Source organism: Bos indicus x Bos taurus, chromosome 29, assembly GCF_003369695.1.
Source record: "Bos indicus x Bos taurus breed Angus x Brahman F1 hybrid chromosome 29, Bos_hybrid_MaternalHap_v2.0, whole genome shotgun sequence".
Taxonomy (NCBI): Eukaryota; Metazoa; Chordata; class Mammalia; order Artiodactyla; family Bovidae; genus Bos; species Bos indicus x Bos taurus.
In genome coordinates, this window is record NC_040104.1 from 10,071,365 (window position 1) to 10,084,493 (window position 13,129).

General features: G+C 46.6%; 1 protein-coding gene across 2 annotated transcripts; it reads left to right on the forward strand.

Annotated features, from left to right (window-relative positions):
• Positions 1 to 176: 176 nt before the first annotated feature.
• Positions 177 to 12,134, forward strand: HNRNPUL2 (heterogeneous nuclear ribonucleoprotein U like 2). Of its 2 annotated transcripts, XM_027532516.1 has the most exons (14): positions 393 to 1,007; positions 2,937 to 3,072; positions 3,371 to 3,447; positions 3,616 to 3,755; positions 4,056 to 4,146; positions 4,235 to 4,347; positions 4,558 to 4,821; positions 4,993 to 5,115; positions 5,494 to 5,622; positions 6,141 to 6,309; positions 7,646 to 7,846; positions 8,860 to 8,933; positions 9,194 to 9,304; positions 9,424 to 12,134. In XM_027532516.1, the coding sequence occupies exons 1-14, from the start codon at positions 467 to 469 to the stop codon at positions 9,502 to 9,504; spliced, it is 2,250 nt and encodes a 749-aa protein (XP_027388317.1). In that variant the 5' UTR covers positions 393 to 466; the 3' UTR covers positions 9,505 to 12,134. The 2 variants fall into 2 exon arrangements, with proteins under 2 accessions (XP_027388319.1, XP_027388317.1); XM_027532518.1 differs by lacking the exons at positions 8,860 to 8,933; positions 9,424 to 12,134 and having other exon boundaries at positions 177 to 1,007; positions 9,194 to 9,287.
• Positions 12,135 to 13,129: the final 995 nt, after the last annotated feature.

Here is a 13,129-nt window from a genome sequence, read left to right on the forward strand (position 1 = left end):
GTGGGGTACGCACACGCCTCGTTGCGACGAGGCACTTGGGCCGAAGCCAGCCTTTCCCCGACTCCGGCTCCGGTGCGGCTGCGCCGTGAAGCCGCCGGCGGCGATTGGCCCAGGGGGTGAGAGGGGCGGGAGGTAAACGGAGGGAAGTCCGTCGTCCTGGGCGCGCGCCCGCCCGCCCGCGGCAGAGAAGCCGATGGTCGGCTGGAGAGGAAGCAGCTTCCCGCTGCGTTGTTTTGGGCCCCGGGGGCCGAAAGGGGGAGGGAGGAAGAGCGATAAATAAACACTACGTAGCGGAGGCTGCGCGCTGCCCGCCGCCTGCCAGCCTGCCTGCCTGCGTGCGTGCGTGCGTGCGCTCGCTCTCGCGGGCTCCGTGCTGGCGCGTGAGGCGGAGGCGGCGCCTGCGCAGTCGGGCTCGGTCGACGGTTCGCAGGGGAGGAGGTGGCGGGAGGCGGAGGAGGCGGCGGCGATGGAGGTGAAGCGGCTGAAAGTGACCGAGCTGCGGTCGGAGCTGCAGCGGCGCGGCTTGGACTCGCGCGGCCTCAAAGTGGATCTGGCGCAGCGGCTGCAGGAGGCGCTGGACGCTGAGATGCTCGAGGACGAGGCCGGCGGTGGCGGGGCCGGGCCCGGCGGGGCCTGCAAGGCGGAGCCTCGGCCTGTGGCCGCGTCGGGCGGCGGCCCGGGTGGGGACGAGGAGGAGGACGAAGAGGAGGAGGAGGAGGACGAGGAGGCGCTGCTTGAGGACGAGGACGAAGAGCCACCCCCTGCCCAGGCCTCGGGCCAGGCCGCGCAGCCGCCGCCGGAGCCCCCAGAGGCGGCAGCCGTGGAGGCCGAGGCGGAGCCCGATGCTTCCGAGAAAGCGGCGGAGGAGGCCACAGCCGAGTCAGGTGGGGTAAACGGTGGCGAAGAGCAGGGCACCGGCAAGGGGGAGGAAGATGAACCGGAGGAGCGGAGCGGGGACGAGACGCCGGGATCCGAGGCGCCGGGTGACAAGGCCGCAGAGGAACAGGGTGAGGAGCTGGCAGCGGAGCCGGGCTCCAACCTGCCGGGTGCGCCCCTGACCCAGCACCGAGCCCTGCACCGCGGGGTCCAGATTCCCATCGCCGTTTGGGGAGGTGGTTTTCGTCCTCTCTCCTCCTTTCCGGAGGGTTTGTCTACCTCTGGTGGCCCCACTCTTTGCAGGAGGGAGGTTCCTTCCTAACTTGATTGCTTACTTGGTGGTAGTGAATGGAAATAAAGCGGTTTCCCATGCGAACTGCTTACGAGCTACCTGTTGGAGCAGCCTCCCGCGGTGCTGGTTATCTTTTCCTAAACCGGGAATGTGCTGAGGAATTGTTGATTACATGGACAGCCAGACCGACTGTTGGAGGCTTCGGCCTTTGGGCCACCGGACTGTTTACTTTTTCGCCATAAAATTAAGCAATAAGCTAAGTTCGTCAAGAGTTCGCCCCATCAAAAGCTCATTACTAGAGTTTGAGCTACGCCGAAAATCTGGAAATCTAACCTTGTTCCTGCTTTTGCAGCAGTAGCTTGCTTCAAGTAGCTTGCAGTGTGAGGGTGTCGAGTTTAATGGTTAACTACGAAAGAGAACATCTTAATCTAGAACATTTAGAATAAGTTAGCTAACGTTACTTGGCTAGGGGTTTTACCTTGCCTGAATTATGATTAAAATTTAATCTTTCATTTGAGTGGATATCGAAGGGCAAATTTGTATGTTTACTATACACTTAGCTAGCCTTTTACATTTTGGGTCCCTGATTTCCTGAATTGAAATGATTGGGGTGTTGGTGGGTCCATTGAATAACCTTGTGGAAGAGAATGTATAGAGGTGCCCCAGGGAGTTAGTGACCTTCCTCACTTCCTTTGAAGTGATTGGATGATTACAGCTGATCCATAACTATCTGTCAGAGTGGAAGGAAAACTAGAGCTGCTTCCCATTCTTACTATGAAGTGGCTTGCTTTTTAGTTCCTTTTATAATGCAGTTTTTAGGCTGCTGCTGGGTATGATGGTATAGTTGGAACCCATTCTACAACAGTTGCATGCAACTTGCAGCTTGTACTATGTCCTGGAACAAAAATCCCATTACATAATCTTTGTCTTAATGTGTACCCCCAAAGAGCAGGTAAAAAAGCTCGAGAGATAAAGAACTTCTTTAGAGAGGTTATTACAAAAAAACCTTTAGTGTTAGTGTTGCAAACCACAGAAGTCCAAGGAAAAATTCTGTTGTTTTTTTTTTTCTCTTGTAAAAAATGTTACTAAATATATGACAACACCTTTCTGCCCCAAATTATGTGAGGTAAAGATGCAGTATTATTTATGGCTCTCTTGTGACTTAATGGTTTGTTCTTGCAAGTTTCAGTAAAAATCTATGGTAAGAGCTCTGTATAAAGTGCCAGAGTTCATTTGCTATGTAAGTAAAGCTGTGTATGGCTGTGCATTTTAAAGGTGGAAAGTCAAACTCTTCAAAAAAGAAAGAAAGAAACAAAATGAGGCTTCTGTACCACAACACTGGGAAAGTGTTGAAAAATATATATTAAGTCTCTAGCTTAAATCCAAATCTGATAGTCAAGAATCAAAGTTAAGCAATGAAGTTTTTAAAAAACTTATGGCATGTTTCTTTTATGTCATGTAAGTGGGAAAATCTGCAAGTTTGACCTGATTTAAGCAGATAAATTTAGAATGCAAAAATTGGCTAACTTTCAGTATACTTTTTGACTGAAATTAGCCCATAATGTCCTTTTTTTTAAAAAAAAAAAATAATCCCATCCAATGACAGAAAAATAATCTTTGGAAATAAAACATTCTGTGGATGCAGTGGGGATAACCTGGCTCTTCTGATTAGACAGATATGCCAGTCCTCCTTTAGTTTCTGTTGGTTCTGAGCTTATTCTACACTCCAGTATGAAAACTGCTGATTTTCTTTCCCTCATTTTTGTAGGAGATGACCAAGATAGTGAAAAGTCAAAACCAGCAGGCTCAGATGGTGAGCGGCGGGGGGTAAAGAGACAGCGGGATGAGAAGGATGAACATGGCCGAGCTTACTATGAATTCCGAGAGGAGGCCTACCACAGCCGGTGAGGGAAACAGTCCCTTTCATTGAAGGCAGTCTCTGCTCCAATTTTGGTATACCTGAGGTTGACTGGAGAGTCGGGAGAAAGGGGGTGGATTAAAAATGGAATAGGTTCTTATAGGCCTAAGTCTTTGATCGAATCTACCCTGAATGCTTCCATTGCCCTTTTCTCATTTGCTGAAAGAAGCTGCCTGCTGGAATTGTATATTCACTGGTAGTTTAACAGACCTAAAGTCATGCAGACACCTCTCGAATTAAAGGACTTTGGTTACATTATATTTGCTTTTCTTTCATACATGTAGCTCAAAGTCTCCACCACCCCCAGAAGAAGAGGTGAAAGACGAGGAAGAGGATCACACTCTTGTGAACCTGGACACGTGTATGTATAAGGCAGACAGGTTGGGGTTTTTAACCAATCAAAAGAGATTTTGGGGATTAAAAACTTCCTGGCCTGCAGCTTTTAAGAGATTTAGATTTTGTATCCATGCTTGAGAACTGGGTACCTTTGTGTTCCATTGGAGTAAAAAGATTGCTTCTTTCTTAACAGATACCTCCGATCTCCATTTTCAAGTCAGCAAAGACCGCTATGGAGGACAGCCACTTTTCTCAGAGAAGTTCCCCACCCTTTGGTCTGGGGCCAGAAGTACTTATGGAGTGACAAAGGGGAAAGTCTGCTTTGAGGCCAAGGTAGTGTGTACACTACCATTAGGACCATTCATTTATTAAATTAGTCATTAAACTACTCTATACTGGACTTGCAGCCACCAGTATTTTATCAGAGAAAGGTACCATACTTGAAAGATGACCTTAGCTCTAGTAACCAAGGAATTAACCCTCATGACTTTGGTTTACGTTCATTGACGGTTGTTTTTCTGACACTGAGTTGTGATAGTTGTTTTTGGTTTGTATCAAAATTTTGTTTTCATAACTCAGACTTTGCTTGAGTTGGTCAGAGTATCTGAAAAGTTCCTTTTCTGACTTGTCCAGGTAACCCAGAATCTCCCAATGAAAGAAGGCTGCACAGAGGTTTCTCTCCTGCGAGTTGGATGGTCTGTTGATTTTTCACATCCGCAGCTTGGTAAAGTTACCTTTAACTTAATCATGTTTGTGTTTGCTGCTCTGTGGGAAGTTTGAGTGTAGGTAAACTAATTTGCTGATTTTTCTAGGTGAGGATGAATTCTCTTATGGTTTTGATGGACGAGGACTCAAGGCAGAGAATGGGCAGTTTGAGGAATTTGGCCAGACTTTTGGGGAGAATGATGTCATTGGATGTTTTGCTGTAAGTGCTCCTGAAAGTTGTGGGTTTGTAGCAAAGAGTGGATGGAGGGCCCTGGAAATCCTTTGCTTCCCATCAGCTGCGTCTCTTCTGCAGTTGATGCGTTGCTTGCATAGTTGTGTAGCAATTGAAGTTGGGGGAAAAAGATTGAACTGCGAGATTAATCAACTACAAGGCCTGTGTGCCCATAAATGCTCTTGTCTTTTGTTGTAGAATTTTGAGGCCGAAGAAGTAGAACTTTCCTTTTCCAAGAATGGAGAAGACCTCGGTGTGGCATTCCGTATCAGCAAGGAATCCCTAGCAGATCGGGCCCTTCTACCCCATGTCCTCTGCAAAAATTGTGTTGTAGAATTAAATTTTGGTCAGAAGGAGGAGCCCTTCTTCCCACCACCAGAAGAGTTTGTGTTCATTCATGCCGTGCCTGTTGAGGAGCGCGTGCGCACTGCAGTCCCTCCCAAGACCATAGAGGAGTGTGAGGTATGCCAGAGAGGGTGCAGAACCTTGGTGCTCATGCTTGGTTGGTCACTTTTCTGCTCAAGCTTTGCCCAACTGGGAGCTGGGGAGGATGTTCTGAAGTTGGGCTTTGTAAACATTCCCCTCAGGTTGGTTGGTTGTTTTTATAGCATTCCTGGTTCTGTTTACTTGCAGGTGATTCTGATGGTGGGACTCCCTGCATCTGGAAAGACCCAGTGGGCACTGAAATATGCAAAAGAAAACCCTGAGAAAAGATACAATGTCCTGGGAGCTGAGACTGTGCTCAATCAAATGAGGGTGAGTTGGTGGGAGGGGATAAATCACTCTGGTGTTTGCTTTTAAATACCAAGAAACTTATATAATCTTTTCCCAATGGAGTTGAATCTTTCAGGTGTCTGAGATCAGGGGCCCCACAAATAAAGAAATGAGTTTTTGGTTTTTTGTTTTCTTTTCCTTTGCTGTGTTATCAGATTTCTGAAAGCTGGTAAAGCCTGGGGTGTTTCAGGTATATCCAGATTGAGACTGGAAATAAGTCCTGTAGGAAATGGACAGCATTCACAGCTCTAAGGAATGGCAGTGAACCGATATGGTGGCATTGGTGGCGTTTACCAGTGACTCTTGGGCTTTAACTTACTTTGTAATTTCTTGTGTTTCTCTTCCTCTTAAACTCATCAGATGAAGGGGCTCGAGGAGCCAGAGATGGATCCCAAAAGCCGAGACCTTTTAGTTCAGCAAGCCTCCCAGTGCCTTAGTAAGCTGGTCCAGATTGCTTCCCGGACAAAGAGGAACTTCATTCTTGATCAGGTATTGTTCAGAAATTCAAAAGAAATCTAATTTAACAATATTCCCAAAGATAAAAGATTTGGTATCCATTTGATTTTGGTATTTGATAAAATTGTTCAGAGTCAAAATAAGGTGCATATATAAAGACTAAATTAAGGAACAGAATCAGGTTACCCAGTTATAACCAAGAATTATGGTTGTAATGTTTTTTTGGATTGAGAGATACACTTCTCAGTGTTTTTACAAGAGAGCATTTGGACCCAGGCTGTAAAACACACTATAGAGGTGATCGAGTGTTCTAGCTTTGGATTCATGACTCCACCACTTACTAGGTCTGTGACCTTGGACAAGTCTTGGTCTCTCTGACTCTCAAGTTTCGTGTTGGGTAAAACAGGATAACATCATGTAGCTTTTGAAGAATTCAGAGACTGTATAAATAGTCCTCTTAATCTAGTGCCTCACTTGTGAAGGATTCTCAGTAAGTGTTGGTTGAATTTAACTTTTACTCCTAAAACATCTATTACTTCTCCTGTCCCTAGTGTAATGTGTACAACTCTGGCCAACGGCGGAAGCTGTTACTGTTTAAGACTTTCTCCCGGAAAGTGGTGGTGGTTGTCCCTAATGAGGAGGACTGGAAGAAGAGGCTGGAGCTGAGGAAGGAAGTGGAGGGAGATGATGTGCCTGAGTCTATAATGCTGGAGATGAAAGGTGGGCTAACCTCTACGAGTTAGAGATCCTGGCCTTGGTCCATGCACACCTCCCTAGGGCCTCTTAGCACCTGGAGCATTCTTCACATGTGTAAAGTATAAATCTGAGGAATAAATTAATGAATGTGATCACTTGTGGATTAATGAATGAGCAGAATGAATGGTGAAGCAATAACCCCTTGATTCATTCTGATAAAATACAAAAAAAAAAAATGGTGATAGGTCACAGGATAATCAAAACCCAAGGCAGAGTGAGTCAGTTATTCATTCAGTAAATACTTAGGAGTGTCTGCTATTTGTCCAGTACAGTTCTAGACCTAGGGAAAGAATGAATGAAATGAAGCTCTGCCTTCATTGAATTTATATTCTAGAGATGGAACATTCTGATGGTTCAGATGGAAATGGTAGAGGTTGGAGTGAATGATCTCAACAGTATGTTTTGATTTCTATATCACATTAGGCTTGTTTTGTTTTTTACTTTTGTTGTTTGTTGGTGTTGATTTTTGGTATGTGCCGTATAAAGCCTTACAGCAAGGTTCCCTGGAAGGCAATATTAACCTTCTTTATTGAGCTGGAGTTCTGCTCTTCACCTCTGAGTTTGGTCTTTCCCCATGCTGCCTTCAGCTCCTGGCATCCCACCCAGAGCCGTCAGCTATTGGCTCTTTGAATTCTGATAATGCCTGGGCGTGGGAGCTGGTTTCACACTAAAGAGCTCAAGTTTACTCAGAATGAACTAGACCAGTCCATAACTCATTTGGGGGCACTTGGAGGAATTTAGTTCAGTTTTATGAAACTAAGGGCTAATTGGATTCACTTATCAATCAAGAGCACCTCATTGAACTGAGTTCCACGGGGACTCAGCCTCTGAACTTGATGTCCAGAGACTGGTGCTGGCCCATCCCACACAGGTGGTTAGTGAGACCCCTGTACTCTTGCTTCCTGTTCTCCTCAAATGGATGAGTAAGTGCCTTCAGGCTTGGGTCAGTTTCTTCTTGAGTCTCTTTTAAAAGTGTATTTCTTATCTAACTACACCAAAACTTTCTCAGTTACTTTTACCCTCTGGCTGCCTGCTTCTGTCCTGATAAGGAACCTTAACCCAGTTCACTCTTAATTTATTATGGATCACTTGAGAACTTGTAAATCTACAGTTTGCAGATAGCCCTTTGCCTGGGGCTGCTGCAGTTAGCGAGAAACTTGTAGAGTGAACCGAGCACATTTTTGTGCATTTATAGATGAGGCTTAGAAAATCTTGTTCTTGCTGTAGTGGAGTTTTCGTTATGAGATATTACCCGTTTTTGCAGTTGGAGGCTCACAGAGCTTCTCTCTTACTCTTGTAGCCAACTTCTCTCTGCCTGAAAAATGCGACTATATGGATGAGGTGACATATGGGGAGCTGGAGAAGGAGGAAGCTCAGCCCATTGTCACTAAATACAAGGAGGAGGCAAGGAAGCTGCTGCCCCCCTCTGAGAAGCGGACAAACCGCCGGAACAATCGAAACAAGCGTAACCGGCAGAACCGAAGCCGAGGCCAAGGCTACGGTAAGTCCTGGGGACCTGCCAGCCCTAGCCTCAGTCTGTTCTCTGTGTGAAGTGCAGCTGGACCCACAGGAAAGGCCAGGCAACCACATCGGGCCACCAACATTAAGGACATCCCTTTATGGAGCTTATTTCTTCCTGTGTCCTTTACTCCTAGCTTCTTGTGCTTTTCCCATAATCGAAACAAAAGGTAGTTATTTTTCAACAAAAGTATTTGTTTCCTTGAAGAGCAGTGCTTGAACCTGCACATTTATCAGTTTTCATTTTTACATATGGATTCCCCCTTCACGCTTGTAGTTTATCTGAAGGATTTGTGCAGGATTCTTTTTTTCTTTGTCTACTGGGTCAACCCAGCTATGTAGATCAGAAAGTGAATGCATTATTCAGTAATTTGGGGGATTATGAAGTAAGTTAGCTTATTAGTGGAATTAATTTCCTCTCTCAATTATCTAGTTTTGTCAATTAACTCCCTTGATCCCCTTCCCACAGTGTGCATTCAAATGTGTGTGTGTGTGTGTGTAATTTTAAGTGTAAGTCAGCAAAAAATTTTTTGAGTGTTTGCTATGTGCTAGGCCCTGGAAATACAAGCAGTTCCTGCTTTGGAAGAGCTTGACATTTAGACTTTGTTCAGTTGTGTAAAATGGGTTTGGGCTGCATGATACCCAAGATCGCTTCCAGGGCTGAAAGTCTGCACCTCCACGAGTGGCAGTTTCACTCGTGTTTCTAACTCTGCCATGTGTCCTTTGCCATCTTAAATGTTTTGCAGGAATTGGGGAGCTTCAAAAAGTGAAACCAAGGTGGCTTAGTTTTTCTTATGTCTCTATTCCTCTGCCTTCCCCCCTCAGACTTTTTAAAAGATCCTGGCTGGTGCTTTAATTAACATTGTGTGAGCCTGACAGAAGCAGGCCTCCTATTCCCCCAGAATTGCCTTTGGCTCCGACTTTTTGATTTCCACTCAGATGTGGAGCCAGGACCCCATGCCAGCTGTCTGAGCGCGCTCTCCATTTCTCTTCCAGTGGGCGGGCAGCGCCGAGGCTACGACAACCGGGCCTACGGGCAGCAGTGCTGGGGGCAGTCTGGAAACAGAGGGGTGAGTGCAGCTCTCCTTCTGCTCCTCCCTCTGGGCCGTGACAGCCATTCCTGTTGGCTTTGGGGAGCAGAGTGGTTTGGGCTGTTTCCTCAGGGCTTAGGGTTTTGCCTGTTTAATTTGTTCATCTGGCAGAATTTATCCTGGGAAGATGAAACCTGTATATAATACGAAGCAAAGATATATCTCATTTAAGATGGGGGATAGCAGTGGATTGTGATGCTACAGACCCATGCATCTTCACTCCTCTCTCCTTTTCTCAGGGTTACCGTAACTTCTACGATCGGTACAGGGGAGACTACGATCGATTCTATGGGCGAGATTATGAGTACAACAGATACAGAGACTATTACAGACACCAGTATACCCGGGATGTAAGTATCATCTGGGAATGGAGAGATGAAGGGGCGGGCAGGACAGGGGGAGGAGTATCGTGCCTCTCTGTCCTCAGCCCGCTGTGGCTCCACGTGACAGGGTCTCCCCTCTCTTCTAGTGGCAGAATTACTACTACCACCATCCCCAGGACAGAGACCGATACTACAGGAACTACTACGGTTACCAAGGGTATCGGTGAAGCCCCTGCCATTGTCGCCTGTCAGCCACGAAGCTGAATCTCTGGGGGTGCCAAGCACCCCTCAAAACACAACCAAGGAAAACAGGGGCTGTCGGGGTGGGGCTGAGCTGCCGGGGAGGGGCGGTGGGGGGAGGGTGCGCAAGCAGGGGTGGGGGAGGGGGGAGGTGGAAACAAACAACAAAACTGTACATTTTTTTTAAAGTTTGTTGAAAAGAATATTGTCTTATTCTATAAAACATTTCAAACCTAGTTAGATATTTGTAATCAAAAAAAAAACATTTGCTCAGAAAGCAGCACTTAGGGCTGCCTGTCCTATATACCCTGCAGTCGGACAGGAAAAGAACTGAATATGTCACCCTTCTGATATTCTAAGGCAGCTGGACTGGCAGCTGAGTAAGGGAGAGTGATGGTGAGGTGATGCGGAGAGGGTGGGAAGCGTTCGAGGGTGCCCACTCTCCGCAGCAGGCAGGAGCGGGGCAGAGGGCAAGCTTGTGACTGGGGCAGTGAAAATAAACGATTGGCTCTTATCAATCACTTGCACCAACTAACCGTTTGTATTTTCTTTACCGACCTTTCCCTCTCGGGATATCTGGTCCGGTGGGCTGGGAGGCCATAGTGTCCCTATCTCCACGTGCCTGTGCCTCTGTGCTGTTCGGCCAAGGCCAAGCTACCAATTGGGTGGTTCTATTATATAGGATCCCCAGGCCAGGGAGGCATGGGGACTGTTGGTGACTGGAGAGTAGAATAGTTTGTAGCCTCTCTGTACCCGTTTATGGATTTCCATAAAATCTGGAAGAAGAGTTGGGATTACAGCCCCCAGTCTGAAGATGGTGATCTGCCGGTCTCTGCTCTCTTGTCTTCCAAGGCTGAGACAGGCGGGAAGTCTCTGAAATCATCTCTGTTAGAGAATCTGTCCTCTTCTAGTTCTAGAGAAGGAACGTTTCTCAGGGTTTCAGCTCACACAGAAACGAAGCAGGATTCTTTTCACTGCAGCAGGATATGTATATAGGTGAATCCTGTGGTGTGGGCTACTGGGCCCAGGTGCTGAGAATAGCGACTATTTTATACAGTGTGGAGGGCCAGGGCCGTGCTGGCTTTTTTGATACACAGGTAGAGAGTGACTAGAAAAGGGGAGGGTGGGGGGGGTGGGAGGCAGCTCAGTGGGGCTGCCGGAACTTGGGAAGAGCGTGAATGTGAGCGTGTGCATGCACAGGAGCACCCTTTCCCGACTTGTGGCAACAGGATTCCTCCTGGGGCATCTTCCCTGCGTGGCCCAGAGAGACATCTAGCCAAGAGACTTCAGTTGGGATAGTAACTTTGCCGACACCCTCCTAGTTCTTGACAGCTTCAGGTCGCTGGTTCAAGAATATGGGTGGGATGGGGGAATGCTCTTTGGATACTGAGCTTCAGTTTTCATTCACCTTCCTGCTCAGCATTGCATCAGCCAAGAGCTTACTCAGCGAACACCTCACATTGCTGTACTTCCTGGGAGGGGACTCCCAGGTTGTGCTACCAGAAAACACTTCACTTCCACTTCCTTACCTGGGCAGTCCTCTGCTGAAAATTTTGTGCTGAGATTCGATCTCCTTTCCCTCTCCCACGGTTACTGCCGTGCCCAGGAGGGTGCACAGGCTCTGGTTCTGGCCCTCTAATCACCTGTCTAGGACACCTTTCTGCTCCACCAGGACCTCTGACCCAGAGGCTGGAATGGGTGCTGGTAGGCAATATGTTTGCTTGCTCACCGTGACATCCTCTCTTTCTTCGGACACCTGCTGCTTCTGTGGGTTTGTGTGTGGCAGTGGGTGAAGTGATTGCCTGAAGTTTTCTGTAACCCACTTTTTATTACCATTAAGGGGAGTGTTCGAGAAAGCTTTAGTGCTTATAGTGTCAGGGCAAGGAGATAAAAACTGGAGCCCAAAGAGATTCCCCTTAGGGAGGGCAAGATTATAACAGAAAATGGACTCTCTGGCAGAAACTGCCAGCCCTATTCAAATGTTTAGTCCTGCAGCAAATAGCATCTTTTTATAATCTACAGCACGGTGTGGGGATGCTAGGCCCTCAGGGCGGGGAGGGGGAAGGACAGAATTTAAGCCGCTTTGGGTTTTTTTGGGGGGCGGGGGGTACTTGCTGTTCACTTTTGACACTGGAAAGTCATCTTTTCATAAAAAGCTCTTTCTAGGTGGGTGGAGAGTGAAACTGCCACGTCCTTGTCAGTTTAGTCCAAGAGATCACTCGCAACAACAGTAGATGTCTGGGTTTTGTTTGTGTCTGTCTTTTTATTATGGAAAAAAAAAAAACAATGTTAAGGGGGGAAATGTGGATTAACAGGAGGGATCCCTAGCCTTGTTTTCCTTAGAAGACTTGTTTAGTGTTTTATCAGACGTCTGTTGTAGGTGGAAAAGCTTGTGAGAAAAACAACCACCACATGGAGCCTGTAAATGTTTTTGCACAACCTGTAAAGCATTCTTGGAAGTGGCCAGTAAAAAAAGGGTTTTACCGTTTTAAAAAAATGTAACTGTGTCATTGTTTACATCTGTAACTTTCTCCTCCCCTGTTCTCATTACAACATTCTGGCAAAAATGTAGGCACGGTAGCTACCAGTTTTAGAATAAATAACCATTTGGATTGAATTCACCTTCTCTTCTGTGGCTGCACTGACTGGGTAGAGTGTGTCATTGGGGGCTTTCCTTATGTCTGATGCTGCTCCTTAAGCTGTACTGGGTTCCAGCTAAGGGTGGCTTTCCTCTTTCAGAGCAATTTCTCCCTTCCATTCTACCATGCTTTCACTGGGGAACCAGCCACACCTTCAACTCAGGGTTTGTTGGCTTACTTAAGTGCTTGCTTTTACTAAGAGTTTGAACAATTGGTGTAGAAGAAAATAAGTTATAACTCATGACTTCTGTGTATTTGGTGTATACTAAAACCAGTTGAATGTGTGAGGTTAAATGTAGGGTTGTCCATTTAGGGGCCACATAAGTTTATTTGTGAGTAGTTACCACTTAGGGAAGCCTTGGTGGCTCAGTGGTGAAGAATCTGCCTGCCAATGCAGGAACCGCGGGTTCAGTCCGTGGGTCCAGAAGATCTCCTGGAGAAGGAAATGGCAACCCACTCTAGTATTCTTGTTTGGGAAATCCCATGGACAGAGGAGCCTGGTGGACTACAATCCACAGTCGAAAAGAGTCAGACATGACAGCGACTAAACAACAAATTACCACTTAAAAGGAAGAGCCTACTTATTCAGCAGAAGATGTTTGATGGAGATCTTTCCTAGTGAATTAGTAGAATGAGAGGTAACTTTAACTGACAAAAACATTTGTGTCACTAGCAAAAAGCATCTGTGTCACTAGCATGGAACTGACCTTGATTGTAATTTCTAATGGTCAGGGACTTACTAAGGCTGGGATACCACAGGCTTATGACATGTAGGGTTTTGAAGTAATGATGATAATAAACTGCTGTAACGCCTCCCTTTGGACATGACACAGATTCTCACCCTAGAGGCTTATAGCTTCGAGTCCAAAGGCTATCCTTGATCTCAGTGTCTGCCCATTCTCTAGGATGCTTAAAGTCACTCAGTGTTATAGCTACTCATTTTAAGTGGTTATTTATAGCTTATGCCTTGTCT